At 41.9% G+C, this 26298-nt stretch overlaps 1 protein-coding gene across 3 annotated transcripts in view; it reads left to right on the top strand.

Moving 5' to 3' along the window:
- ANO10 (anoctamin 10) overlaps positions 1–26298 on the top strand; it is an 87265-nt gene that overhangs the window by 52481 nt on the left and 8486 nt on the right. For all 3 annotated transcript variants that reach the window (XR_014540123.1, XM_083578010.1, XM_083578011.1), the window contains exon 12: positions 5361–5477. Coding sequence is in view for 2 of the 3 variants with exons in the window: in XM_083578010.1 (XP_083434136.1) it covers positions 5361–5477 (117 nt within the window). In the remaining variant the exon portion in view is untranslated. The remainder of the gene's footprint in view (positions 1–5360; positions 5478–26298) is intronic.

The following is a 26298-nucleotide window of genomic DNA, read 5'->3' as shown; positions in this document are numbered from 1 at the left end:
AAACACCTTTGCCTGTGTTTGCTACAAGGGTCTTCTCCCTTTCAATACAACTGCACTGCTCCAGCATCTTTTGTGTGCTCACCATTTGTGAATTAAATGGAAGAAAAATGTTTTATGGAGGGAGGAAGTCAAGACTTCTAGCATGATGGTGAGGAGAGGAGAAATATCCCTGTCTTCCAAAGACCTTTCTCTCCCTACTTGAGTGGAGAGGGGGTCTGCTGATCTCCTAGTGCTGGCTCTGGTTAAGACAGAGATGCAGTCCCTGAGTGCATGCCCTCCATTGTAGATGGGCCTTGAGGGCAAAAGGTTGCCCACTCCTGATTCAAACCAAGAAGAGATTTTTTTTTAAAGGGCTTGTGCACAAAAAAATTAGTCTCCATGTGTACAATTTTGGAATTCCAGATATTTCATATGCTGAACAGAAATGTCACTTTTTAAAGATTCCAGACATCTTTCCATTAAGGTACATCAGTTAGATATAACATCAGTGTATGATACAGGCAATCAGTTAAGAGGTACTTCATAAAGCATGGCATTTATCACAGTGTCACAAGTTGAATTGCTTGTTCATTTTCCTCTATCCGCTTTTCATGTAGAATTTATTTCAGAGCATGATCAAAGCTTTACTCTTCATTAGATACTGCATTAGCTAATTTGACTTTTGGCAACCCACATCCTTGTTCCTATTAAACACCATCCATAAATTGATATAAGGATTCTGCCGAAACGTTTAAGGATTGCATGATGGAAATATACTATTGGGTGCATTATGCAACTGCATTCTAGACTGCTGGGTTGGTAAATTTGAAGTTAAGAAATGCTATCTTATATACTTGAAAATAAAAGACGGCATTTTAAAGCATCTGAATATTGACAGAAATACAAGAAAAGACAGCCTTAAGGTCCATTGATCAAGGATCAACGAATGAGCTGTCGTGTAATTTATTATGGCTGATTAGGGGTTTGTTTGTTCGCTGTATTTACATTTCTAATACTTGCTGGATACCAATTCATGTAGCTGCTTATTGAGAGTTTGCCAGGTATTTTCACAGTTGTAAGGGATGCGGGGGGCGCTGTGGTCTAAACCACAGAGCCTAGGGCTTGCCGATCAGAAGGTCGGCAGTTCGAATCCCCACAACGGGGTGAACTCTTGTTGCTCGGTCCCTGCTCCTGCCAACCTAGCAGTTCGAAAGCACGTCAAAGTGTAAGTAGATAAATAGACACCATCTATTTGATGGCAGGAAGGTAAACGGTGTTTCCGTGCGCTGCTCTGGTTCACCAGAAGCAGCTTAGTCATGCTGGCCACATGCCCCGGAAGCTGTACGCGGACAAACGCTGGCTCCCTCGGCCAGTAAAGTGAGATAAGCACCGCAACCCCAGAGTCATCTGCGACTGGACTTAATAGATTTTCAGGATACTGCATTGTTTCCAAAATAGTACCATGCTTTTGCTACAGTTGTGCGCAAACACAAGACGCTCAAAGCATTGAATATGTTTGCACATCAGCATACTGGATTAGTTTCTATGTCAGCAGGAACTTTGAATCCAAAGGACCATGTTTAAAGTTCTGTTTCAGCTCAGAGGCTTTTCCCTGGCTGTCTCTCATGCCCCCCTGAAGGCTGGGTATACTCTGGAATAGTTTTGGGGCTGCAACCAATGGTGAAAATAATGAAAACCGATCTTCCCCACATAGAGTGCCAAAAGGGCATGTTGGATCCATAACATAGATACCGGGTGAACTATTTTGTTCTTCACACTTGAAGAGATAAAATAACATGTCAAAATTGTTTCAGTAAATATGGTAATCATCCATGATAAAGTTATGAAAGTTTTAAGAAACACCCACTTCTCTTATCAGTCTGGTATCCTGGGCATGACTGATAATTAGAATTAACATAGAAATCGGTCCAGATGCTAAGATGTGTTGAAATTGAGTAAGACTGTAGTCGGTAGTCTGCTGTGAATTACAAGAACATTTTCTGTGGTTTGGTTGGTCTCTTAGTTGGCGACACGAAAGTGATCTTGAGCTTTAATAGCGTATATCCATGTTGTTTCTCATTCTAAGCCCTTGCAGAGCAGCACTATTCTAAATTGCGAGACTTAAAGTCATTCTGCTTTTCAAACACATGTTCTACATGATGATTACAGGGTGTATGTCTTGGTATGAGGAAAACAGGATAGAATTAACATGGCTCCCTGGTGTCAACACTAAAATATCCTCCTATTTTGCCATCTGCCAAATGGGTAAGAAGCAAAATGTCAGTGTCTCTTTCACCCTTGATAATTGCAGCACTATCAAACTCTTCGTGGACTTCTGCCAAGTGCTCAGAGAGCCAGTGGAGCTGGCCAGTTCTGCAAAAAATTACCGCCATGAGCAACAGGAGCAGCTGTGTTTCCACATCAGTGTGTCCCTCAACTTTGTCTCTGCTAAAAAATTAGATATGAATTCTTGGAATTTTGAGCAGCTAATTTGATTTCTACAGTGACAGCCAGCCACTATTGCATAGATAAAATAAGATCAATCCAATTATCAAGAGAGGTTAGGAAGGAGTGTGTTCAGGAAGGAAATCTGATTGAAACTCTGTTATAAACCGTTGGTGGTTGCTGAATTAGTAACAATCTAACTTGTTTATGATTTTATTTTGAAAACTTGTACGAAAACATCAAAACAACAATGAACTATAACACACCCCATTAACATTGCTAGTATTAACATTGAAGTCAAGCCTCCATAACAGAATCTTAAGCAGCCATCCAAACTAAGGGCTCGTCCAACACTTTCGCTTGTCCCGCCGCTTTCCCCCCAGGAAAACCCACTGCATCAGAACAAACATCAATCAGTTTTTCAGCAGGCTAATGTTTGTTCCGATTCAGTGGTAAACAGTGGGTTTTCCGCGGGGAAGTGATGGGACAAACAAAGAAACAAAACCCCTCTTGGACTTGTGCCTTGAAATCATGGGACAAGCAGAAAACTTCTTGGACCTCTGCTTTCTAGGTATGGGACAAGCAAAAGTGCAGATGAGCCCTAAGAAATGAAAGATAAACCAGCAAAAACAAAACAATCAGCTAAAGCAACCTTTTAAAACAGCCACGTTTTTACTAGCCACTTAAAACAATATCGGCATGGGGCCTGGCATACCTTGCTTGGCTCGACATAATCCCTGTTATGAGGTCAAGATTCCGACTTATAGAACCTATATGCAGAGTTAATAGGGCACTCACTTATATATTGTATATTTACAAACAATAAATTAAGGATCAAATTAAGCATGGCGCCACATAGAGCACATCGTGATTTTCATTTTATTTTACTTAATAGCAGGTGCCAGAGAGGGGAGGCTTTTTCTCAGAACTGCAGCACAAAAGGAGGAGGGAAGGTTTAACTTTTCCCTTCCCAGCCATGATCCCGACTGAAGTGCCTCTCACACACTGCTGTTAGCCCTAGTTTCTGCTTTTCCCTCGGCACCCGTAAAGAAACGACAAAGTCCCCAAAGCAGTGTGTGTGTGTGAATTTCACTTTGTGATTTGAAGCAGTCAGTCAAACCTTTAGCCACAGTCTTCTGGTTTCTGGTAAAATGCAAATAGAAATACAGTGGAACCTTGGTTTTCGAACATAATCCGTTCTGGAAGTCTGTTCCGACTTCTGAAACGTTCGAAAACCAAGGCACAGCTTCCGATTGGCGCAGGCACCCTGGAAAAAATAGCCGACAGCCGCATCGGATGTTCGGGTTCCAAAAAACATTTGAAAACCGGAACACTTACTTCCGGTTTTTGATGTTCAGGAGCTGAAATGTTTGAGTACCATGGCGTTTGAGAACCAAGATTCCACTGTACAATTTCTAGTCTTTGTTTACATACCATATTTTTCGCTCTATAACACGCACCCGACCATAACACGCATATAGTTTTTAGAGGAGGAAAACAAGAAAAAAAATATTCTAAACGAAACAGTGGATGTATGATTTTTGTGGTTCATGCTGTGGCCACAGACATGTGATCTCACGGTGAGTTTGGGGTAGCCCAATGCAAAAATCCTGAAGATCCATGTGGATCCATGCTTTGTAACCACGTTTTTGCACCACTGCGGCCCCAGGCAACAGTGGGTGCGTGATTTTTTTGGTGCAAGCTGTAGCCATGGACATGCTATGTGATCTGATGGTGAATTTGGGGTGACCCAGTGCAAAAATCCTGAGGATCCATGTGGATCCGTGCTTTGTAACCACATTTTAAGTGGGGAGGGAAGGAAAAGCACTCAAGGGACAAGGAACACGCGTGGGGTGGGTGGAGAAGGATGCTGCTAATAATGCAGAAGAGGGGTATAAGGGTAGAAGCAAGCAGGCTCTGCTTCTCTCCCTCCTCCCCGGCAAACTTTGCTGCTATTTAGCCAGCTGAGTGGGGAGGAGAGAGGGACAGAGAGCCTGCTTGCTTTAAAGGAGCCAACCGGACAGGAGCTGCTTACACTTGTGTAAGCGGCTCCTCTCCTCTCCCGCTTTGCTCCTTTAAAGCAAGCAGGCTCTCTGTCCCTCTCTCCTCCCCACTCAGCGGCTCTTCTCCTGCTTTGCTGTTTCAAAGCGAGCCACGGAGGGGGGAAGGAAGGGGAACCATGGATCCTCTGCTCACGACTGCAGCAGATCCCCCCGCCATCCGTAGGCATTCCCTCCATAACACGCACAGACATTTCCCTTTACTTTCTAGGAGGAAAAAAGTGAGTGTTATGGTGCAAAAAATATGGTACATCATACTTGCCAATCTTTTAAAATACACTTGCAGCATATCTCTCTGTTCTTTGTCCGTTTGCCTAATCTCTGGTTTTCTAATCTACTTGAGGTATAGCACTACTTGTTACTGCAGAATAGACTATTTTTGGTTTGAGGCCCACAACCTAAAATACAGCTTCATGGATGGATGGAGGGCACCTAACGGATCAAGTGACATTTAAGGATTTACTTTCTCCTTGCTAATATCTGTGAAAGTTGACATGGTAGATATATAGTCTTATCCTGTCAATGTATATGTAGATTTTTCTCCACTTACTATCACTTACTCCCTAGAACAGGCACCCCCAAACTTGGCCCTCCAGCTGTTTTGGGACTACAACTCCCATCATCCCTAGCTAACAGGACCAGTGGTCAGAGATGATGGGAATTGTAGTCCCAAAACAGCTGGGGGGCCGAGTTTGGGGAGGCCTGCCCTAGAATAATGCAGAAAAATTGCTGTTCACTTGTGTTTCTGATAATGTTCATGTTATACTTATCCCTTGTGCGTTTTTAATCATTGATGATAATTTCTGCACACAAATACATGCACTCATAACTGAAAGGTATTCTGTTTATCTCTTCTCTCCCCGTTCCCCCAACCAGCATTTAGCGCTAGCTGTGAAATTTCTTATGGCATACGCGATTGCTGATAAACCACGAGACATCCAGATAAAATTGGCAAGGCTGGAATTTGAATCTCTGGAGGCACTCAAGCAGCAGGTAAGAACTAAGAATGTTGTAGGAATATCGCAGGTGAGAGAAAGATGGAAATTGTCACTACTATCCTTTTTTCCTACTGAGTTTTGTTACATACCCTTAAAGCATCCAGTCCCTTAAAATAATTCATAATGCATTATTGCTACCAACATTCAGTTTTTAATGGTGTAAATGATGGCTTGGCTGTATGGATACATGCCAATATATACAAGACCATTTCTTCTCTTGCCGTTTAATGTCTACTTACAATGTCAAAATAAAGGGGTATTTCTAGTGCCAATGCACATTCATTGAGTTCTGCATTTGGGGCCACATTATTTGTCATTAACTCTTGTCTCTTCAAACTTGCCTAGGAGGCACATCAACTTTCTCAGCTTCTCCTGCTAAATTGCTCTTGTTATAGGTCCATCTCCCCAGCCTTCCCCAGCTGTAACTGTACTGCTAAGCTAAAGCAATTTGTTGTTAATTTGGATTAAATCAGCCCAAAATAATTTGGATAACTCAACAGTAACAAAAACAGTTACATCTCAATAATATTAAAATCTCACATAGTAGAATACCCACACCTCTCTTGTTCTGCCATCTCTGTACTACCACAGACCAGAGACCAGAAACCCAACTAAACAGGAAAACGTAAGCTGGCTTCCAGAAAAAAGTCAGGCTTGTGCTTTTGAGGCAGGGAGGATACTATAAATGTAGAGCAAATGCTGAGGCTGCTTCTTGCAGGCAATTTTTCTTGTTGCTGCTGATCTACTTAAGTTATTTTTAAAAACAACAGCTTTGTGCTTCTCTCATTCCTTAGGGCTTCTCTTCCCTTTCTTGGGATTGAAGAATTTAATAGTCTCAGAGTTAAGAAATATCTACCTGAACATTATCTACAGATCCAATTAGCATGTATAAGACATTAGCTATTGTTTTCTCCAGGCTGATGTATTCAGCCTTTGAAGAATTATCCAATTATTGGCAGCTTCTACTGAAAAAGCCATCCAAATTGATGGTATTATATATACATGCAAATGCTAATAACTGACTTATGAAAAGTGAGCATGGAAATTTGAGGCCATTCCACAGGGAAGCATCCTCATCAGTTTTCAGATGAGATTCAGATACATCCTAATTCCAGTGGCTTGGAAAAAAGGGAGATCCTTAGAAGGTTTTGCATATGCTTTAACTAGATGTGCCTTATATCTGAATGCTGCGTCAGAAGTTCCATTTGAGCCATTTCTCTTCCAATTCTTGGTGTGTGTTCCCATCCAGGTCAGGGCTCTCTTCCGCAGTAACTGCATATCAGGCTGAAGATTGAATCTAAGGTGTTACTGCTCAATTTTGCCTTCCTCAGATGCATTTATTGAGAAGAAACCATGGCTAGACAGCAGCTTTGCATAATATTACAAGAGCAGGATTGTAAACCTACTGGAGCTATTCCTTTTCACTGCATTAAAAGAGGGGAAAGTAGGTCACCCATTGAAACCTTAAACACACAAGTTATTCTAGTCACCTTTGGGTTAGAGAGTATAAAACATAATGCCAACTTCAATTTACTGAATCTTTCAGTCCGTAACTATTTGATTCCAGTTAAGGATATTTTCCTCAATTTTTGAAGTGTATCCCCATCATATTTGTCTAAGCCCCAAGAATTCAGACATGGCTTAGAAATTATTTGGTGAGCTGAGGCTCCTGAATATTAATGAAAGCTAAGCTGGCACTCTGTTGATTTGGTAGGCAGCCCTGTGGCAGACTCGCCTAACATGGCACTGGTTTCATTCCCGCTGTCTCCACCTTAGTACACATGTGGTCAGAGATGAAGCCCCTACTAGAATATTTATAATTAGCCATTGCTTTTATTTTTATTTTTTACTTTTGCAGATGTCTCTTGATTGTGTTCTGTACTGTGGGCTTACCCACCCTTCCTCTTGTTCCACTGCTTTCCCCACCGGGGAAACCGCTCTTTAGTGCCCAGTCGGAGCAAACAGCAACCAGATTTTCTGCGAATTGTCATTTGTTCTGATTGAGGCCTTCTCCACATTTACCTTTTGCCCTGCTCTTTCCAGGCACAGGCCTGGACTTTAAAGCTCTGTGTCAAGAGCCTGGGGTTTTCTTGGCCCAGAACTTTCCCCGTGGAAACCAGAACTTTAGCACTCAATTGGAGCAGATGTCAATATGCTATTGGCTCCAATTGAGCTTTAAAGAGTGAATTTTTCGGGGAAAGCTCCAGAGCAAAAAGAAAAGAAAAGTGTGTGTGTTTGGAGTTTTAAAGTGCAGACTGTGCCTAGAAAGAGAAAATGTAAGTGTGGATAAGCCCTTAAAGCTAAAGAGCAGGTTTTCCCTGGGAAAGGAACAAGGCAAGTGGAAAACGCCCCAGTCCCATCTCTAGTGTGGGTCAATCAGAAAACTATTTGGACCAGTTCTTCATAAACACGGGACAAGAAGAAATGTGGACAAGCCCAGCCTTTAAGCATTTGAGTTTTTAGTTAATGTAGTGAAGTAAAATGATTATATGAGCTGTCACTCATTGCTCCATTTCTCACGATGTGGACAAATTACATTGGTGCATGCTAAAGTAACTGAATGACTTGAGCACTTAGACATTGTTTTTAAAGAACGTTCTCACAAAATTATAACAGAATAATCTCCATCATCTTTTACAAAGCTGTCTGCAAAAAGTATACTGTCATCTGCAATGGGCTTATATGGAAATTGGGAATGTTTTTAATTGTATATATTTCTAAGTATGCAGTGCAAAATTGGCAGCACTAGTTCATCCGTAAGACACTTGGATTAAATTTAGCAGTGCTGATTTTAAAGGAGATGGAGAAGATGATGTCAAAATGTTTTATCCGGGGTAGATGGGCCTGTTGTTTACATGCCAGTATTTCCAGGAGAACACTGTACATTTTGAAATGGGTGGGTGTTTCTCAATGCATGAGAATACTATTCTCCCTTTTGATTTTCATGGCATATATCATATTCAGTGCCAATGTACAAGCGCAGACATGTCCAGCATCTAATATATAAAATGCTTATCAGATCTAGGTGAGAAGAAAAATCCTTGTTTTCTGCTTTAGCTTGTTTGTTGTCTAAAGTGGGTCTGCTTGTGTGTAACTTGCAGTAATCCTGTCCTTGCATCACATAGTGTTTGGAATGTATGTAGTATTGCGGAAGCAGTTAAGAGAAGAAAAAACATATTTCAACCCACTATTAAGACGTAGGCTGCAGTTCAGTTGAAAGTGAGCTCAGTCCTATTGAAATGAGTATTAAACACATTTCACTCTAGTTCAGCTTGTTCCCACAGTTTTGAAGAAATGCAAAGTACTGATATGGGGTATCAGTTTCTTACAAATTATTTTTCCCTGTTACGATTTAAAAACAAATAGCTGGCGAGTAGTATTGCATCAGAGGCAGATTTTGGGCAGTGCGACTGATTCTGCCACACTGGGCGCCTGAACTCTGACATAGTGAATTGAGCAGAACAGAAGGTGAGAGGTGGGGGCACGATGAATTTTGGAAAGGGTGCTGCTGAAATTTGAAAGACCAAAGTCGGCCCCTGGTCACACCATTTTCATTTTTATGATACGGGACTCAGCACAGTTGTGAATGAGGACTTCCTTACCTCCGCCCCGTTAAGCTGAATGGAAGTAAAACAGAAGATCATGACATTGTTGTTCCACTCTTCTATTTATAGGGAATAATTAAGACCGGGTTAGAGAGGAAGATGGTCAAAAGGAGAGCAGAGGCAATGTTGCAGTGAGGACAATAGTGCTCTTGTTTCTTTTTTTGAGCTGCTGTGAGCTTGTAACACTGGTGTTGCTATCCATGTTTTCCTCTTTCTGTGCTGTATTGTCACCGTATTTATGCTGAGTTGAACTGTACTGAACTGGTGCCAGCATTGTTTTCAGTCACCAGTGTAATGCACCAAGTATTTTGTAATCTTTCATATCAACTCTGTGGCCTGGGCTATTAATATCCATGTCTGACAGATGAATAACTGTAGCTGAGGAATCATAATGCCTAGAGTTGTCCAGAGGGTTTTCAGCCCCTCTAGCTCTTCTGTTTTACTTAACTTTAATACACACCAGTTTCATTTAATGTAAGAGAATCTTGCTGCTAAGGCTGCTGTGGTTCAGTATTTATCTACTTGCACTTAAGGGTGCTTTTGAACTGCTAGGTTGGCAAGAGCAGGGACCGAGCAACGGGAGCTCACCCCTTCGTGGGGATTCGAACCGCCGACCTTCTGATCGGCAAGTCCTAGGCTCTGTGGTTTAACACACAGCGCCACCCGCGTCCCTAGGTAAGGGATATAGAAGGGTAAATGGTGTGGTGGTCTTGCCCATAGCCACTGCAGGGGAGGTAAGCTTCAACTAGCACTCTGTGCTTGGATACTTCACCTAGATCATGTGACACGATCCGATCAGTGAGAGGATGGCTCTGCCAAAGCCTGTTCATGTCAGGGCAGGCTATGATCATCTAGATCATGTGATAGAATTAGGCCAATAGAAGGGCACCTTTCCCTAGCCTGTCCCTTGGTTGCATTTGAAATCTGCATGTGTATCATATGCATACGGACCAATATCATCAAGCAGTTGTTTGTATGAGTGCAGCAGCCATAGCTTTCCTATCACCCCAAGTTTCACATCACCTCAAACAACGTACTTACAGTGGAGGCAACTCATATATTTAGTGGTGAGACACCAAGTGTTATGATGGGCATCCTTTGATTAGTCCTCTGAGAGGGAAGGAATTCTGCATCGGCTAGATTAGTTAGCATTTTCCCTTTGGAAAGCTGAGAGCTGGCCCCTGAAAGCAGAGGTGTCACTTATTTGTGGATAGCATGTTTAGTATACAGATTCAGTCCCCAGCATCTTCTAACTAAAAATCCCAGGTGGCGAGAAACACCAGTAAACCCCTGTTAACAGTACTGAGCTCAGCTGTTCCATTGCTTTGGCTCAATATAAAACAGTGCTCCCTAAATTAAGATGTACACCCAAAACCTGAAAGATAAAAACTTTAACTTAGCTAGTCTTGATAGCATTTTTCTTTTGCTGAACTTTGTGTTACCTGTCAGTGATAACAGGATATGTGAGATAACACCAAGTGCATGGGGCGTGATGATAAAATTAGGTCTGTAATGAGGGATAATTGAGAATTAGTATCAAAACTTTTAATTAAATATGTGTGAAACTTATGTAATTAGTTATTTCCTGTTGATGGAATTGTGAAAAAAACCTTTCTAGAAAGTTGAGATTTTCTTCTCAGATTGTTTGACCTCTTCCACGACATTGGGTAACTGTAGGTATACCCTGATGCACTTAAATAATCATTGATAAGATACATTTCTGTCAGTCTTAATATCTGACCTATATCCTAACGATAATATTTAAAATTAAAATTCTCTAATTGCACTAGAGAGTGTGCATCATGGTTCTATAGGAAAATATGAAGCCGGACAACAGAAAAAGTCTGGGTGGTTTCAGTAAACTATTAAAGATGTCTAGTTATCATGAATATAGTAATGCCAAATGGTTTCATATTAAAACCATTAGTTTTGGAAATTGAGGAAAGTGTTTACAAAGCACTGAGAGTAGGATTTCCAGGAAGGTAAGGTATACATGGTGGGGAGAGGCATTCATACAGCCGCCCTGTCCCCAGTCAATGAATGTACTTAAAATATCAAAATAAGCACTTTGAAGAGGTTGTGGAAACTGATTGGAAGCTAGTGGAGATGGCAAAGTGCTAGCTTAGTGTGTTCATATTGCTCCGTCCTGATTTGCAATCTCCCATATTCCAGACTAACTAAAGTTTTTGGACAGTTTTCCAAACCATCTCCATGTACAGCGGATTGCTGTCATCCAAACAAGTAGTTAACAAGGCACTGATTGCTAAAGTAAGACTCTGTTCAGGTAGAGTTCTATATCAGTCATATCAGGCTAAACCAGTGTTTCTCAAACTTGGGTCTCCAGCTGTTGTTAGCGTAGACTACAACTCCCATCATCACTGGCCCTGCCAGCTAAGAATGAGGGGATTTGTAGTTCAACAGCTGGAGACCCGAGTTTGAGAAACACTGAACTGATAAAAGGTGCTTTGATCCACCAAGATAGCTGACAGAGAGGGACCATTGAACATACCAATCTACAAAACACACCAATCTACAAAATCCAGAACAGATTGAACACCGCTAACCCAAGCATAGATTACCCCACCACTAACAAGTTCCTCCACCTTGTCTGCATTAAGCTCAATTTTGCTTAGTATTCTCCTGTCTCTCCTTTCTTTTCCAGCATGGCATAGCCTTGTTCCTATTTGGGAGGCAGCAGTTAGCTTCTGTTTTCTCTCCTGTTGTAGATCAGCAGCTGGGGAGGAGATGGCGAACGCCAACAACCACCAGCTCTGTCAGTTTTCATGAGTAATTGTTATTTATTAAAAGGTGCTATACTGTACAGTAATTCAACAATACAGACAAAATGACCATTAAAAGAGAACAAAAACAAAACCACACAGTAGCATTAAAAACCCATCAAAAACCAGGATAAACAAAATGTTCGTTGCAGCTTTCTTAAAGCTAGGCAAAGGCGTCAGCTTGGTCTCGCGAGGACTTAATGTGCTGTAACTCCATGCTACAAAACTTCCAGATTTGATTGTTGCAACATGCTCTACATGGGCCTACCATTGGAGATGACTTGGGAACTTCAGTTGGTCCAAAATGCAGCAGCCAGATTACTGGATGGAGTTCAATTTAGATCTCACACAACCCCTGTTTTAAAACAGCTGTGTTTTGGGGCCCAATTCAAGGTGCTGACTTTGGTGTTTAAAGCCTGAAGTGACTTAGGCCCAAATAATCTGCTATAGACCTCAAAGCCTGACTGAGGACTTGGATGATACCTTCCCAGAGTAGATAATACATCACTTCTAAGTGCCACTGTCCACCGAAGGGCTTGTTGTTGGTTAGTCATGTCTGACTCTTCATGACCCCATGGACCAGAGCACGCCAGGCACCCCTGACTTCCACTGGCTCCCGCAGTTTGGTCAAACTCATGTTGGTAGCTTCAGTAACACTGTCCAACCATCTCGTCCTCTGTCGTCCCCTTCTCCTTGTGCCCTCCATCTTTCCCAACATCAGGGTCTTTTCCAGGGAGTCTTCTCTTCCTATGAGGTGGCCAAAGTATTGGAGCCTCAGCTTCAGGATTTCCAATGAGCAACCGAAGGGCTAACTGCATGTAAACTTCCTTATCACAGCAGTGGCCTAGAGTGCCTTCCACCAGCTTCAGCTGGTGGCCCAGCTACGCCCCTGTCTGGACAGGGATAGCCTAACTACTGTTGTCTAAGCTCTGGTAACTTCAAGGTTAGATTACTGCAATGTGTTATAGGTAGGACTGCCTCTGAAGATGGTTCAGAAACTTCAGCTAGTGCAGAATTCAGCGGCCAGGTTGCTCACTGGAGCAAGACGGTTTGAGCATATTACACCAATTCTGGTCTGACTGCACTGGCTACCAATTAGTTTCCGGGCCCAATTCAAAGTGCTGGTTTTAACCTAGAAAGGCTTAAACGGCTCAGGACCGCAATACCTCAAGGACCGCCTCTTTCCATATGAACCTACCCAGACCCTGAGATCATCTTCTGAGGCCCTCCTTCGTGTGCCTCCTCCTCGAGAGGTGCGGAGGGTGGCAACACAAGAATGGGCCTTCTCTGCAGTGGCCCCCTGTCTGTGGAATGCTCTCCCCAGGGAAGTTTGCCTGGCGTCTTCGTTATACACCTTCAGGCGCCAGGCAAAAACGTTCCTTTTAAACCAGGCCTTTGGTTGACTTGATGGACATCCTATACCCTTTTAAAATGTGTTTTTTGGGGGAGGGGGCTACAGAGTTATTGTTTTTATTTTTATTTTATATATTGTGATCTTTTCTGTGAACTGCCCTGAGACCTCTGGGTATTGGGCAGTATAATAATAATAATAATAATAATAATAATAATAATAATAATGTTCAGTTTAGTTTTTGCTGTTAATAAAAAGCCTCAGAAGGGAGGAACTTGGAGCAGAGAAAGAGCATTGTTGGTCTCTTGTGCCAGATGTACCTTTGCTGCAGCTTTCAGGCCAAGAGCCTTCCACAATGCATTGATGTGTTCAAAGCCTGAAAGCTGGTGCTTTCATAATTATTTCTCTTTGATTCTGGTAGTTGCATCTATCAAATATCAACAAATCTTGTCATTTTAACCTGTTGGTCATGTTATGGAGCATATTACTGTATTTAAGCTTCAGTCAGTTTTATGCCTCAAATGAACTGTGATGATCACCTGTTTTGACTTCCTGCATGACCCAGTAGCTCATCAGAGCCACAACACCAGGATATGCTTGAGGCCTTAATCATGTGTCTGTTCAGTTCAGACACTTTATGACTTCAGCCTTATATAATGCAATAATATATTCACTGTTGTGGTCACACCAGTGCATCCTACGCAGTCTGAATAAGGGTAGCATAGTGCTATTCCTTTGTCTGTACTGCAACTGTTCCTTTCTACGCAGGCATCTTTTATTCACAGCAAACTCATCTGACTATAAACAGCCACTTCTCCCCCAGGCAGCCAAACCTAAAGTGTTTGTCTCCTTGGGTATGCGTAATCTTTTGAAGCAAACCCTAAATGTATTGGGACAGCGGTGGGGTTAAAAAGAAATATTTCTGCGACCTTGTTTTAATGTTGAAGCCTTGTAGTCTGCTACTTTCAAAATAAAGGTCATCCTTTTCACTCAGATTGTATGATTGGCTATTAATTAAAAGGGCCTAGTAATGTCTATAATTTAGCATCCATCCCTGAAATATCATTATCAAAGCAGTAAGGGACATGGATTGAGACAGATTATATATATTTTTAGAGATTAGAAGGTGGTAGGATGCAACCATAGTTGTTTATGTTGTGTTTTGTTGGTTTATCTCTCTTTACAAGTCTTGCAGGTTTTTATAATATCCCACAAAATCTCTGGCTGCAGATAGGCAATAAATAAATGTTGTTCACTGGCGGTAGAGAATCTGTGACGCTCTAGGTGCTGTTGGGCTCAACTACTTCATAACCTTCATTAGGCCAGGGATAATGGGATTTGTAGTTAAGCATTTAGTTCGAAAGCACGTCAAAGTGCAAGTAGATAAATAGGTACCGCTCCGGCAGGAAGGTAAACAGCGTTTCCGTGCACTGCTCTGGTTCACCAGAAGCGGCTTAGTCCTGCTGGCCACATGACCCGGAAGCTGTATGCCGGCTCCCTTGGCCAATAAAGTGAGATGAGCGCTGCAACCCCAGAGTCGGTCACGACTGGACCTAATGGTCAGGGGTCCCTTTACGTTTTTATTTGGAGGCCCACAGGCTGAATGGCTAACAATGTCTCTCTTCTACCTGGGCAGGATTAATTTAAGGAAATTGATATAGATGGTTTTGCTTTCCTTGTAATCAAATAAAGCTGTGATACGCTTTAACCCTAATGCCAAAGTCCACAAGCTCAAAAACTGTTTCTCTCTGCAAGTTCATTATTACTGCTGCCTTTCTGATTCCATGCATCCAAGGAAGGCTGACTTCAGTTCTAAACTTGCAAGTTCTTTTTTTTTTAAGACAATGGAATACAGTACTTGTCAATAGTCTACAAATTATTATGATGCTGTATAGTGCAGAAGCCTAACTCTAGGTAGAAAGTATTCTGATTTGGGCTATAATCTGCATGTTGCAGTGCAGTTCTTAGCCTGTGGAAGTTTAAGGTGTGAGATGTTTGCCAAAATGGGCTCAGAGTGAAGGTGCAAGAGTCCTCCAGGAAGCCATATATAGAACCTAAATACTCCCTGGTAGGGAGTCTGAAATGTTGAAAGAGTCTGTCATGTTGCCCACATGCGATTATCTGTGCCATTTATATATTGAAAAGGCCAAAAGTTTAGAAAATGGTCGTGCAATCTCTGTCTGTCTGTCTGTTTCTCTGTTTCTCTCTCTCTCTCCCTCCAGTTGTAGCTTGAGAGCAAGAAAGCTGCCTGACAGTCAAAAATCCTAGAGATCCTTTCGCTGTCACAATATATGAAGGTTATATAACATATATAAAGCAGGTTACGTAAGTGCTGCCCTGTAATGCAGTCAATCAGTCCTATTTTGGAAACTGATTATAATTGGAGTATTAAAGAACATTTCACAAATTCAACTGAGAAAAAACACAGAATTCCAGTGACAGCACTTAATATCAGCAATTTTGAGCTAGTCATATTTTCCTGAATCTATTAAATGCAGCAGGATCAGCTGTAATATAAAAGCAACCTGAGCACTTTGTATTCATTTTAATTAAGAGCAAAAGCTGGGAGCTTTATAAATCCTAATCTTCTAGAGCAAACCCACACTTGTTTATTTATTTTTTAATAGAATGGTTGTGTGTATATGAAAATGCATGTGTGTTTAAAAGAACTAGTAATCTCAAAACAATGTATATTTTTATCCACTTACCTTTTTCTCACCTCAAATCAGTCAGTTGTGCATACACCAAACAGAGCGCTGCATCTGATCTGGAAACCAATTGCCCAATAGAGATCTGTATTGTCATCATAGCAAATGCGTATTGATTGAATTATCATATATGAATAGATTTCCCCCCCTTTAAATTTATGAATAATCCACAGGATCAGGTCCAGAACACATCTCCTAACGAACGGTTGGCAGTGCTTAACACAGGGAGGCCCAACTTTTCATACGAAGTGGACCGCGAGAGTACTTTGAGGCGGAAACTGCGGGTTGCAGACTGCTTTGTTTTGTGGGGAGGGGAGCATGGACACAATTAGATACTGCTCCCCCCCCCCCGCAGCCCCTGTGCTACCTTCTCAAAGCTGGCTAAGTTCCTATGCCCTTTTAAAATGTGTTTTTTGGGGGGGCTATCGGGTTGTTGTTTTTATTCTTGTGTATTTTGTGATTTTATATCTTGATTTTATTCTGTGAACTGCCCTGAGACCCCTGGGTATAGGGTGGTATACAAATTCAATTAAGAAGTGAGATGCCAAGCTTTGGAAAGGAGGCACAAGGTTCTGGCAGGGTCCTAGAGCCCTCTCGCTTCCTTCCCAAAGCTGGGCAAGTGCTAACTAGGCTTTGGGGAGGAGTGGGGGCTCTAGGACCCTGTCAGAGCCTTCATGCCTCCTTCCCAACGCCTAGTGCCTCGCTTACCAGGGTTTGGGAAGGCAATGTGAGGGCTGGGCGGGGGCATCAAATGTTGCTGAGGGTTGCCAAAAAGGGCTCTGAGGGCAGCATGTAACCATCAGGCCACTCATTGGACCACCTTTGCTTCACACCTTGTGAGAGAATAATGCCCATTCCAGGCCTTCCTGCCTCTTAATTGATTATTAGGAAGTTCCATGTGCAAATATCACACTCATACTCTTTAATGTATGGACAAAAGAGAGGACCAAAAGAGAGCTCAAATCTGAATGAAATTGGCATGTCCTGGTTTTTGCATATACAGTGGTACCTTGGTTCTCGAACTTAATCCATTCCGGGAGTCTGTTTGACTCCCAGAACGGTTTGAAAACCAAGACGCAGCTTCCGATTGGCTGTAGGAGCTTCCTGCATTCAAGCATAAGCTGCGGAAGCCACATCAGACGTTCAGCTTCCAAAAAACGTTCGCAAACCGGAACAATTTGCGGCGTTCAGGAGCCAAGTTGTTCGGGAACCAAGCCATTCGGGAACCAAGGTACCACTGTACAATCAAATTTAGAAATTATCACTATAATTTAAATAGGAATACATGTATTTCACCAGTGGGGGACACTATGACCAGGTAACCTGTCTGTGCCTGCTCAGTCAGCTTTCCAGATGCTAACTGCTGATGGGCAACTACATGGCCCCTCTCCCAACTTGCAGTTCTGTGATTTTAACTAGGCTTGGAGTAGCCAGCCGTTCAAATAGAGGATTGTCCTCTGTAAAGCAGGTAGGGATGGACAGATGAGTCCATTTCAATTGTCCCAGGTTTTGATTTTTTCTAGTCTTAAATTTAGTTCCCCAGATCTCTGCAACAATTAAAAAAAAAAAATCTGCAGCATTTTTGTGCAGATTTCTCCTAATAAACACATAAAGGTAAAGGTAAAGGTACCCCTGCCCGTACGGGCCAGGCGTGTCCGACTCTAGGGTTGCGTGCTCATCTCGCTCTAGAGGCCATGAGCCGGCGCCGTCCGAAGAGACTTCCGGGTCATGTGGCCAGCGTGACGAAGCTGCAGCTGGCGAGCCAGCACCAGCGCAGCACACGGAAACGCCGTTTACCTTCCCGCTATAAAGCGGTCCCTATTTATCTACTTGCACTTTAGAGTGCTTTCAAACTGCTAGGTGGGCAGGAGCTGGGACCGAACGACGGGAGCTCACCCCGCCGCGGGGATTCGAACCGCCGACCATACAATCGGCAAGTCCTAGGCACTGAGGTTTTACCCACAGCGCCACCCGCGTCCCATAATAAACACATGTTTATATGTATTTGTTCCTAATACAAAAAAATTGCAAAATGATCTTTCTTAATCTAATATGTTCTTGTATGCTATTTTCACTAATGCAGTACATGCATTATTCACTAGTATATGCATTATTTGTACACATTATTTGACTGGAGAACTACTTTGCAAAATTTGGAGCAGTGTGAATTTTGAATGATGGCTGTGTTTTGATTTGTTTAGTGTTTCAGAAGGTACAGGTTTGGTCAGTTCAGATTGAAATGCAAATTGCATCAAAGTTGTCTCCCAACCCTAAAATCAGGGCAGAGGACTACCTTAGCAACTGCTACATGCTCAGATCTGTTAAAGTGGGGAGCAGTGCCTTGAAAACCCTCATTTATTATGCTACTGTAGCATGCTACTTTAGGTAAATACCGGAATTATTGAAGTAAATCACAGAATCTGTCTTAGAAATACCCCTTCACACCAAGCAATTCATTTAAATTGATTGAATTAGGTTACAGGCACATAAAGAATGAACTGTGTCCTGCTTTCATCAACAATATTCTTTATTTGGACACAATCTTAGGCCCGCCAACTGCTTTAAACTGCATTTAATTTGCCCTCATTATACCCCACATTTCATCTACAACATTCACAAAAGCTTGGTTCTCAAGGACTTTCTTGGACTGGGAAGAGAATGTACCGCTTTTTGTAGGAAAGCCTTAAGGCAAACAAAAGCAAATGGCGAAACCTTCTCTCAATGAAAATGGAGGGGGCTAGTCAAAGGAAAGCTGTGAATTTAGGGCACCTTTCTAACTTGTACCTAGTATTTGCTTTCACTGATCTTGGGTTGATGTCAAGTTCACACTGTACTTAGGCCTGTCATGTTGAAGACAATACCTGCAATAACTAAATTCTCTCTCAAATTGATATTGGTGTTCTAAAAGGTGAAAAATTATATTTAGAGATACATGCATCTTTCTGCATATGTCAGCTATTCATATATTTGTGTGGCTAAATTTCCCAAGCATCTCTTTGTTTTCTGAATAAGAGTTTATTTCAGGGGCGTTGGAATACTCCTATAGTTAAGGCAAGTAGCAACAATAAGGTCCACCCATTATTCATTCCGTACCACAATGAACTTTCCACCAGAAGGATGAAGTTGCTTTGAAACCTGGGGTGCTTGGTAGGCCTAAAATGGTCTGGATGGTCTGGTGTTGTATTTGCAAAAAAGTGAGAAGGGTTAAGTACAATCTTCCAGCACAGCACCACTTTGCTTAAAAATTGCACAACGCCAATACCACTTTGCAACAGAAAAGATTTGGGAACTCAGTTGTCTAACTTGATCTTCTGCGTAAATCTCCTTGGGAGCCTATTTTAGAGGGAAAGAGACACTAACTTATACATTCACTGAACTATAAATAAACTATAAACTTAAATCATTAAGGAAATCATTCCTACCTAGAATCTGTATGTTGCACGTTTTCTTTTTGCCTCTTTAAAATCTTGAAAACTTGCTTTGAATTTTTTAACTGCTGGTATGATTCACTGGGCAACAATTTTTTACTTTTTGAATGTTGTCTAGATTTCTACAATTGATTTAGGGTATTTTTGCACTGCTGAATCAGGAAATGGCATCCGTTTCTCTCCATCAGGTCAGGTTTTTGTGCTATGTTGATTTGAAAAAAATCAGATCTTGTGACAAAATCAATTACATTTTTGTGGCATTATCAGCTGATTTTTGTCAACACATATCATCCTAAATATGTTTTTAAGAGAAAAAAATGTTTTTCCAACAACATATATTGATTACCTGATAGAAACATCGATTACTGTAAACTGAATGGTGGGCATTGATAAAGGTAAGTACACGTAAATTGCATGTTGCTTCACCATTTTTCAAACTTCAGGGCTTGAACTTCTGTTTCTCGGAACTCCTGGAATGCTCAGCAGCAGGGAGGTCTCTCTTCAGAGTCCAACAGTAGTCAGCCATCATGACTGCGTCCCAGCGACCCTGATACCTGGTCTCCATCTCTTTCATGTCTTGATGGAATCTCTCCCCCTGCTCGGCACTCATTGAACCCTGGTTCTCAGGAAACCGGTCCATATGTGAAAATAAGTAGTGCATCTTGACGCTCATGTTGCAGCCCAGGTTTCTGAAAGCAGTCAGCATGTTGTTGACAAGTTCTGCGTAGTTTCTGGCCTTATTGTTGCCAAGAAAGTTCTTCACTGCCAGAACAAATGCCTTCCACGCTTCCAGTTCCACTTCGTTCATTGAGTTTCTGAACTCTGGATCCCTGATGAGCTGACGGATCTGAGGACCGTCAAAGATGCCAGCTTTCAACTTCTCCATGGTCAATCCTGGAAAAGCCTGGCACAAGTAAGTGAAGCAGTCACCATCCTTGTCCAGAGCCTTGGTGAACTGCTTGATTAAGCCGAGCTTGATGTGCAGCTGTGGGAAGAGTATTCTGTCTCTGTCCACCAGAGGGTCGTTGATGATGTTCCTTTTTCTGCAAGGCACCAATTCCTCCCGCACAGGCCAGTCCTTCTTCGTGTAATGCTGAGCACGGTCCCTACTATCCCAGATGCACAGAAAACATGGGTACTTGGTGAAGCCAGACTGTTGTCCCAACAAAAAGTTCACCATCTTCAGGTCAACACAAATAAACCACTTATGCTGATCATAACCAATTTTCTCCAGCACATACTTCACCGCTTCGTAGTTCTCCTTCAGTGTAGTTGAGTGAGCCAGGGGTATAGAGGCAAACTGGTTGCCGTTGTGTAGCAGAACACATTTCAGTGATCGCTTGCTGCTGTCAATGAACAGTCTCCAATCTTTGGGTTCGTACTGTGGCACTCCAAGCTTGACCAGAAGCTGCGCAATATCTGCACAGTACACCAAGTCCTTCTCTTCCGAGAAAAAACGGAGGTACTCTTGATGCCTGTTGCGGAAGAAGCTGATGCGAGCACTGTCAGAGAGGAGGTTTTTTCCTTCAATCTGGATGCCAACAGTTCGGCAGAGTCCTTTGACAAGCTGAGGTCGCAAACTAGATCATTCAACTCCTTTTGGGAAAATGGATGTGGAGCATCATCTTCAAGAACCACTTCTTCTTCATGTCCTTCAACACTGCAGGCATCTTCCTCACTAATATCAGGAAGTTCTCTGAAGATAGGCACTGGAATTTCATCACAATGAGCCAAAGGACGACGTGCTGATTGAAGATCAGGATACTTGAGGCTGCTAGGGTCTTTCTGTTGATCCCAGTCACATCAACAGCGCAGAAGTAGCAGTCCGTGACATGGTTTGTCGGCTCCCTCCAAACCACGGGAATTCCAAAGTTCAGACTCCTCTTGCCATTGGTCCACCCACGTAGAGTCTCAGTGCATGCCTTGCACACCATGTGTGGCACCCAAGCTTTATCCTGGTCACCAAATTTAATACCAAAATAAGCATGGTAAGCAACTTTATGCTTTGCCGCACCAATTTATGGAAGATTTCGAGGTTTTATGACTTCAAACTGATCCCTTTTCGACATAATCACCCAGAACTATTGGACCTGAATACTTCTTGTCATTAAAATAATCATTTCCAATCAAAACAATTATTTGACATGGCATTTTACCCCCACCAACTTCTTCTAAAATGCTCCACACAAGGGTACATGTGAACAAAAACATAAAAAAGACATGTGGCCATAGCTCAAAAACTTGACCTGATTCAGCAAAACTAATGTGATTTTTGGATTCAGTGCATCAGATTCGTCCTAAATCAACTGAAAAAACACAGACAACAAATTTGTTGTTGACCAGTGAATTGTAATGGTGCTAGGAGCCAGAAGACCATACTCCCCCTTTTTAACCTCAGTCTTGCCCCTCTTACATAAAGAGTCCCCTTTTCCCACTCTATATAACACTGGTCCTGAAAGACCTACATTGGCTCCCAGTACATTTCCGAGCACAATTCAAAGTGTTGGTGCTGACCTTTAAAGCCCTAAATAGCCTCGGCCCAGTATACCTGAAGGAGCGTCTCCACTGCCATTGTTCAGCCCGGACACTGAGGTCCAGCTCTGAGGACCTTCTGGCAGTTCCCTCCCTGTGAGAAGTGAGGTTACAGGGAACCAGGCAGAGGGCCTTCTCGGTGGTGGCACCCACCCTGTGGAATACCCTCCTGTCAGATGTCAAGGAGATAAACAACTATCTGACTTTTAGAAGACAACTGAAGGCAGCCCTGTTTAGGGAAGTTTTTAATGTTTGATGTTTTATCATGTTTTTAGTTTTCTGTTGGAAGCAGCCCAGAATGGCTGGGGAAACCCAGCCAGATGGGCGGGGTATAAATAATAAAATTATTATTATTATTAGGCATGGGTCAACTCCCAGGAAGATTTCTCTAGCAGTACAGTAATTTGTCAATGAATATACAAATAGTCATGTTACATCTGAGAGGGAGTGAAAGTGACCTGAGAAGATCAAAGGTCATGATTCCTCTTTGTGCAAGTGTTGCATATAAGCAGACTACCTCCTTTAACAGTGTGTTACAAAACTGTGTAGCATCAGGCCTAACCTGGAGACCTGGGTGGCTGTAGTACAGAAAAAGCCAAATTGTCCATGCCAGTTGCTCTATTCATCCCCCCTCCCCAATTCTTTGCTAGGTGATGGTGAACGTGTAATGAGATCTTTGCAGGAGTGATTCTTTAAAAAATGGAGTTGACTCTATTAAGAACGGAAAGCTTCTGTATGAATGCTCTCTGGGGCAGAATAATACAATTAACAATACTTACCACTGTCAAATTCAATACATATAAAAGGATCACCACTTCCCTTCTAATTTCTTTGACCGTGACATCGGGATGCCTGTCATTGCACAGAATAAGAAATTTATACCTTTGTATGTTGTTCTTCAAGTGGTCCATGTTGACTCTCCAGGTTAGTGTTGAACAGGCTCTGGGTTGCCAAGGCAACAATCTGCTGTCGTCTTGAGATGTTGGAGGGTGCTTAAATGGTAAGATTGCCTTCTGAGAGTGCGTTACTATATTTAACATTTTAGGGCCATTCAGAAAATTATCTTAACTACAAAAGGCTTTGAGCAGGCAGTGGGCTGCTGCAATGTGAACCTTCAGTCAAAGCTGAAATCTCTGGTGTGAAAATAGAGTCCAGACTTTATTCAGAGTAAAGTGGTCAGTGCTGCTTGATTTCTATTGGAGTGTTGTGATTTTTGAATCTTTGTCACATGGTAGTTCCTTCAACCAATTCAATATTCCCTCGTGTGTTATAATGTGCTCACTATGTTCCCGCTGTGTTGCATAATAGTTTAGCAAGGCTTCTGTGGCCTAGTTCTTCTTTTGTGTGGCTTAAGTGCAGGGCTTTTAAGCAAAACACATTTATTTGGGTTTTAGGCACTGTTGTTATTCAATCAGCACATGTTGCATGTGTCAGAGGTTCTTATGAGTATATATAATGTTAGGGTTTGGCCGGGCAGAAAATTTCCCTTGAGCTTTTGGCCTGTGCTTACTCCTGAGACAGACGGATGCTGACTAGTCACTCCCACTAATCTTGCAAGTGCCCAACCTGTGATTTGGATTAGCAAGGATCAGGATAGGCAGTATGTGCCATAAAGTAGATATTTAAAATGACACATTTCAGATTTGGCAGGGCTGCGAGGAAGATTATTTTCTGATTATATTTAGTCTCCATCCGCATGGTTTTGCTGTTGGTGTTGCTTTACAATGTGACTCTTTGCTGCCTGCTGTTTACTCCATATATACAGTATATATATTTGGTTTTTCAGACTAAAATTTTACAGTCACATATTCAACATACAATATAAAAACAAGATTCCAAGGGATCTCTTGGTCTTCCCTCCTCTCTTTGGTGGGTCCTTTTGTTAATCATTTTCTCCTTCATCTTTTGTAATCCAAATATTTTACCTCTCCATTGTATCCAAAATTCACCATTAAACTACAAGTGATATTGCAATCCTACTTACAATGTTAATTGTTTACTATGGTCTTTAAGATAAGTTATAAATTTTTCCCATTCCTTCTTAAAATTTTGGTCGTCCTGATTTCTGATTCTTCCGGTCATTTTAGCCATTTCGGTATAATTCATCAACTTGATGTGCCTTATCTGTTCATCACTTTCCAGGGTTTGTCTCAGAAGCTGCATAGTTGCATTTTTATTTGCTTTCCCTATAAACTTGTACATGGCCATGAATATTTCCGAGGTGAAGTTAAATTTGGATCCAAGGCTGCCATAAAGAATGCTGTAGCCCTGTGACATACACTTCTGTCATGGATCACTTGGGCTTCCTTGACTCCTCTAGTCAGCAAGGATGGGGACCAAGTAAGAATGGGGACATTGCAGACATGCCAACTTTTACTTAGCCCACTGTTTAGTGTTACGTATATCTTGATATCTCCTGCCCTGGAGGGTAAGACTCAAACCAATGGCTTCAAGTTACAATGCTTGCCGATGAGAAGGTCGGCGGTTCAAATTCCCGCAACAGGGTGAGTTCCCGTTGCTCTATCCCAACTCCTGCCAACCTAGCAGTTCAAAAGCATGCCAGTGCAAGTAGATAAATAGGTACCACCATGGTGGGAAGGTAAACAGAGTTTCCGTGCGCTCTAGTTTCCATCACGGTGTCCCGTTGTGCCAGAAGTGGTTTAGTCATACCAGCCACATGACCCGGAAAGCTTTCTGTGGGCAAACGCCAGCTCCTTCGGCCTGAAAGTGAGATGAGCGCCGCAACCCCATAGCTGCCTTTGACTGGACTTAACCGTCCAGGGGTCCTTTACCTTTTCATCTTTTAACTTCAAAATGATTGTGGGCTGCTAGTATACACTTCCGGGTTTGCTGTGTTCGCAACCCGAAAGTTCGCAACCCGAAGGTAATGTAAGCCGACGGTCCACTGTATATATCTTTTGTATTTGTCAACAAGCAAAAATCTCTGCTTAGATGCCAGCCTGTTTTAGCCCAGATACTTGCATTGTATTGTTAGAATGGAAAATAAAGACCATATTTTGTTCTCTAAGCATACAACTGTATATGGCACTAGCCTTGGCTATATGTAGGACAATTCATATTCTTACAATAGTTAAATAATGCCTACATTTGTATATTTCCTGTGACGATTTCTCCAAAATCCTTTATGCACACATAGGCCCCAATCCAGTACTAAGTTAAGGTGCACTTACATCTGTTGAAATGAATTGAATAACGGGCACACTGTTGGATTGCGGAGAACAATAATAACGACAAATGTTTATGGCTTCACAATTTCCAGAATGATTATATCTCTACCTATTCCTGTGTGCTGGGTGCTCATACGATGCAGTCTTTCTTTAAAAAGAAATACTATTGTATTCTGGGAGACATAATTATTGACAAAGTGTTTTGGTCTGATTATGCCTTTGAAATACGACCACATCATCATCAATCAGATTATAGCAGTGCCATAGATACAGCTACATATTTTCTGTGTGTGGGGTGGGTGGGTTAATATTATTGTCTGACAGATGATCATTCATGACTTTTTATAGACAATTCTTTGAAATTCCCAAGCCATTGCCAACCAATCTCTGTTGGCTTCTAGCTCTCGATTTGTTTTAAAATAAAGACCACAGAGCAGTACCGTGCTGTTTGTGAAACACCTATTAAAAAGGGTGGTTCAGAATGGCATGGCATGTGTGCTTAATCTGTTTCATATAAATGTGCTGTGAAAGTGCTGGGTCAATATGGATATTGTGCAATCTGTTCTAAACAGCCAGTTGCACAGTAAGTGTAATATGTGGCAGACAGTTATAGATCTCAGGAGTCCTTTCATCAGTGCATGCATCGAATTAATCTGCTCATAAATGCTCATTCAGAGAGTGCCAGAAGATGGTCCTGGTTGGTTGCCATGGCAGATATTATTCTTCATGCTCCTCTGAGAGGTATATTTTTATGAACTGTGAATCTTTTTTCTCAAGTTTATCACAGGAGCAGGCTGTGGTTAGTGTGTGTTTTCTCCACTGACAGACCCACTCCCCCGTCTGATTCTTGCTTTCCTCTCTGTTCATTATGTTCCCATCAAAATATTTTGAGAGGTTAAAAAAAAACACTCTTCATTTTATGGAAATCTATTTTTCATTATAAGGAGAAAACTCCCCCCTCCACAAAAACGAATGGAAATATTGGTATACACAGCAATGTCTAACCAGAATAGCTAGACATGCCTGCAAAAGAACAAGTTGGAATCTCCTGATAAGCAGGTATGTCCGAGCAGAGAGCAAAAAATGTTCAAAGATTTTTTCAGACGGCAGACATTTGTCTTTAACAAAGAGAAAAACATTAATCCCCCATATGGCTAGAGGATTGAATGAACTGATAGTGTTTAATTAATCTTAATCGTTTAAAGGCACGTCACCAAATTCAAT

Source organism: Podarcis filfolensis (genome assembly GCF_964270895.1).
Source record: "Podarcis filfolensis genome assembly, chromosome: 12".
In the NCBI taxonomy this organism is placed as follows: domain Eukaryota; kingdom Metazoa; phylum Chordata; class Lepidosauria; order Squamata; family Lacertidae; genus Podarcis; species Podarcis filfolensis.
This window is presented reverse-complemented; position numbering and strand designations above follow the sequence as displayed.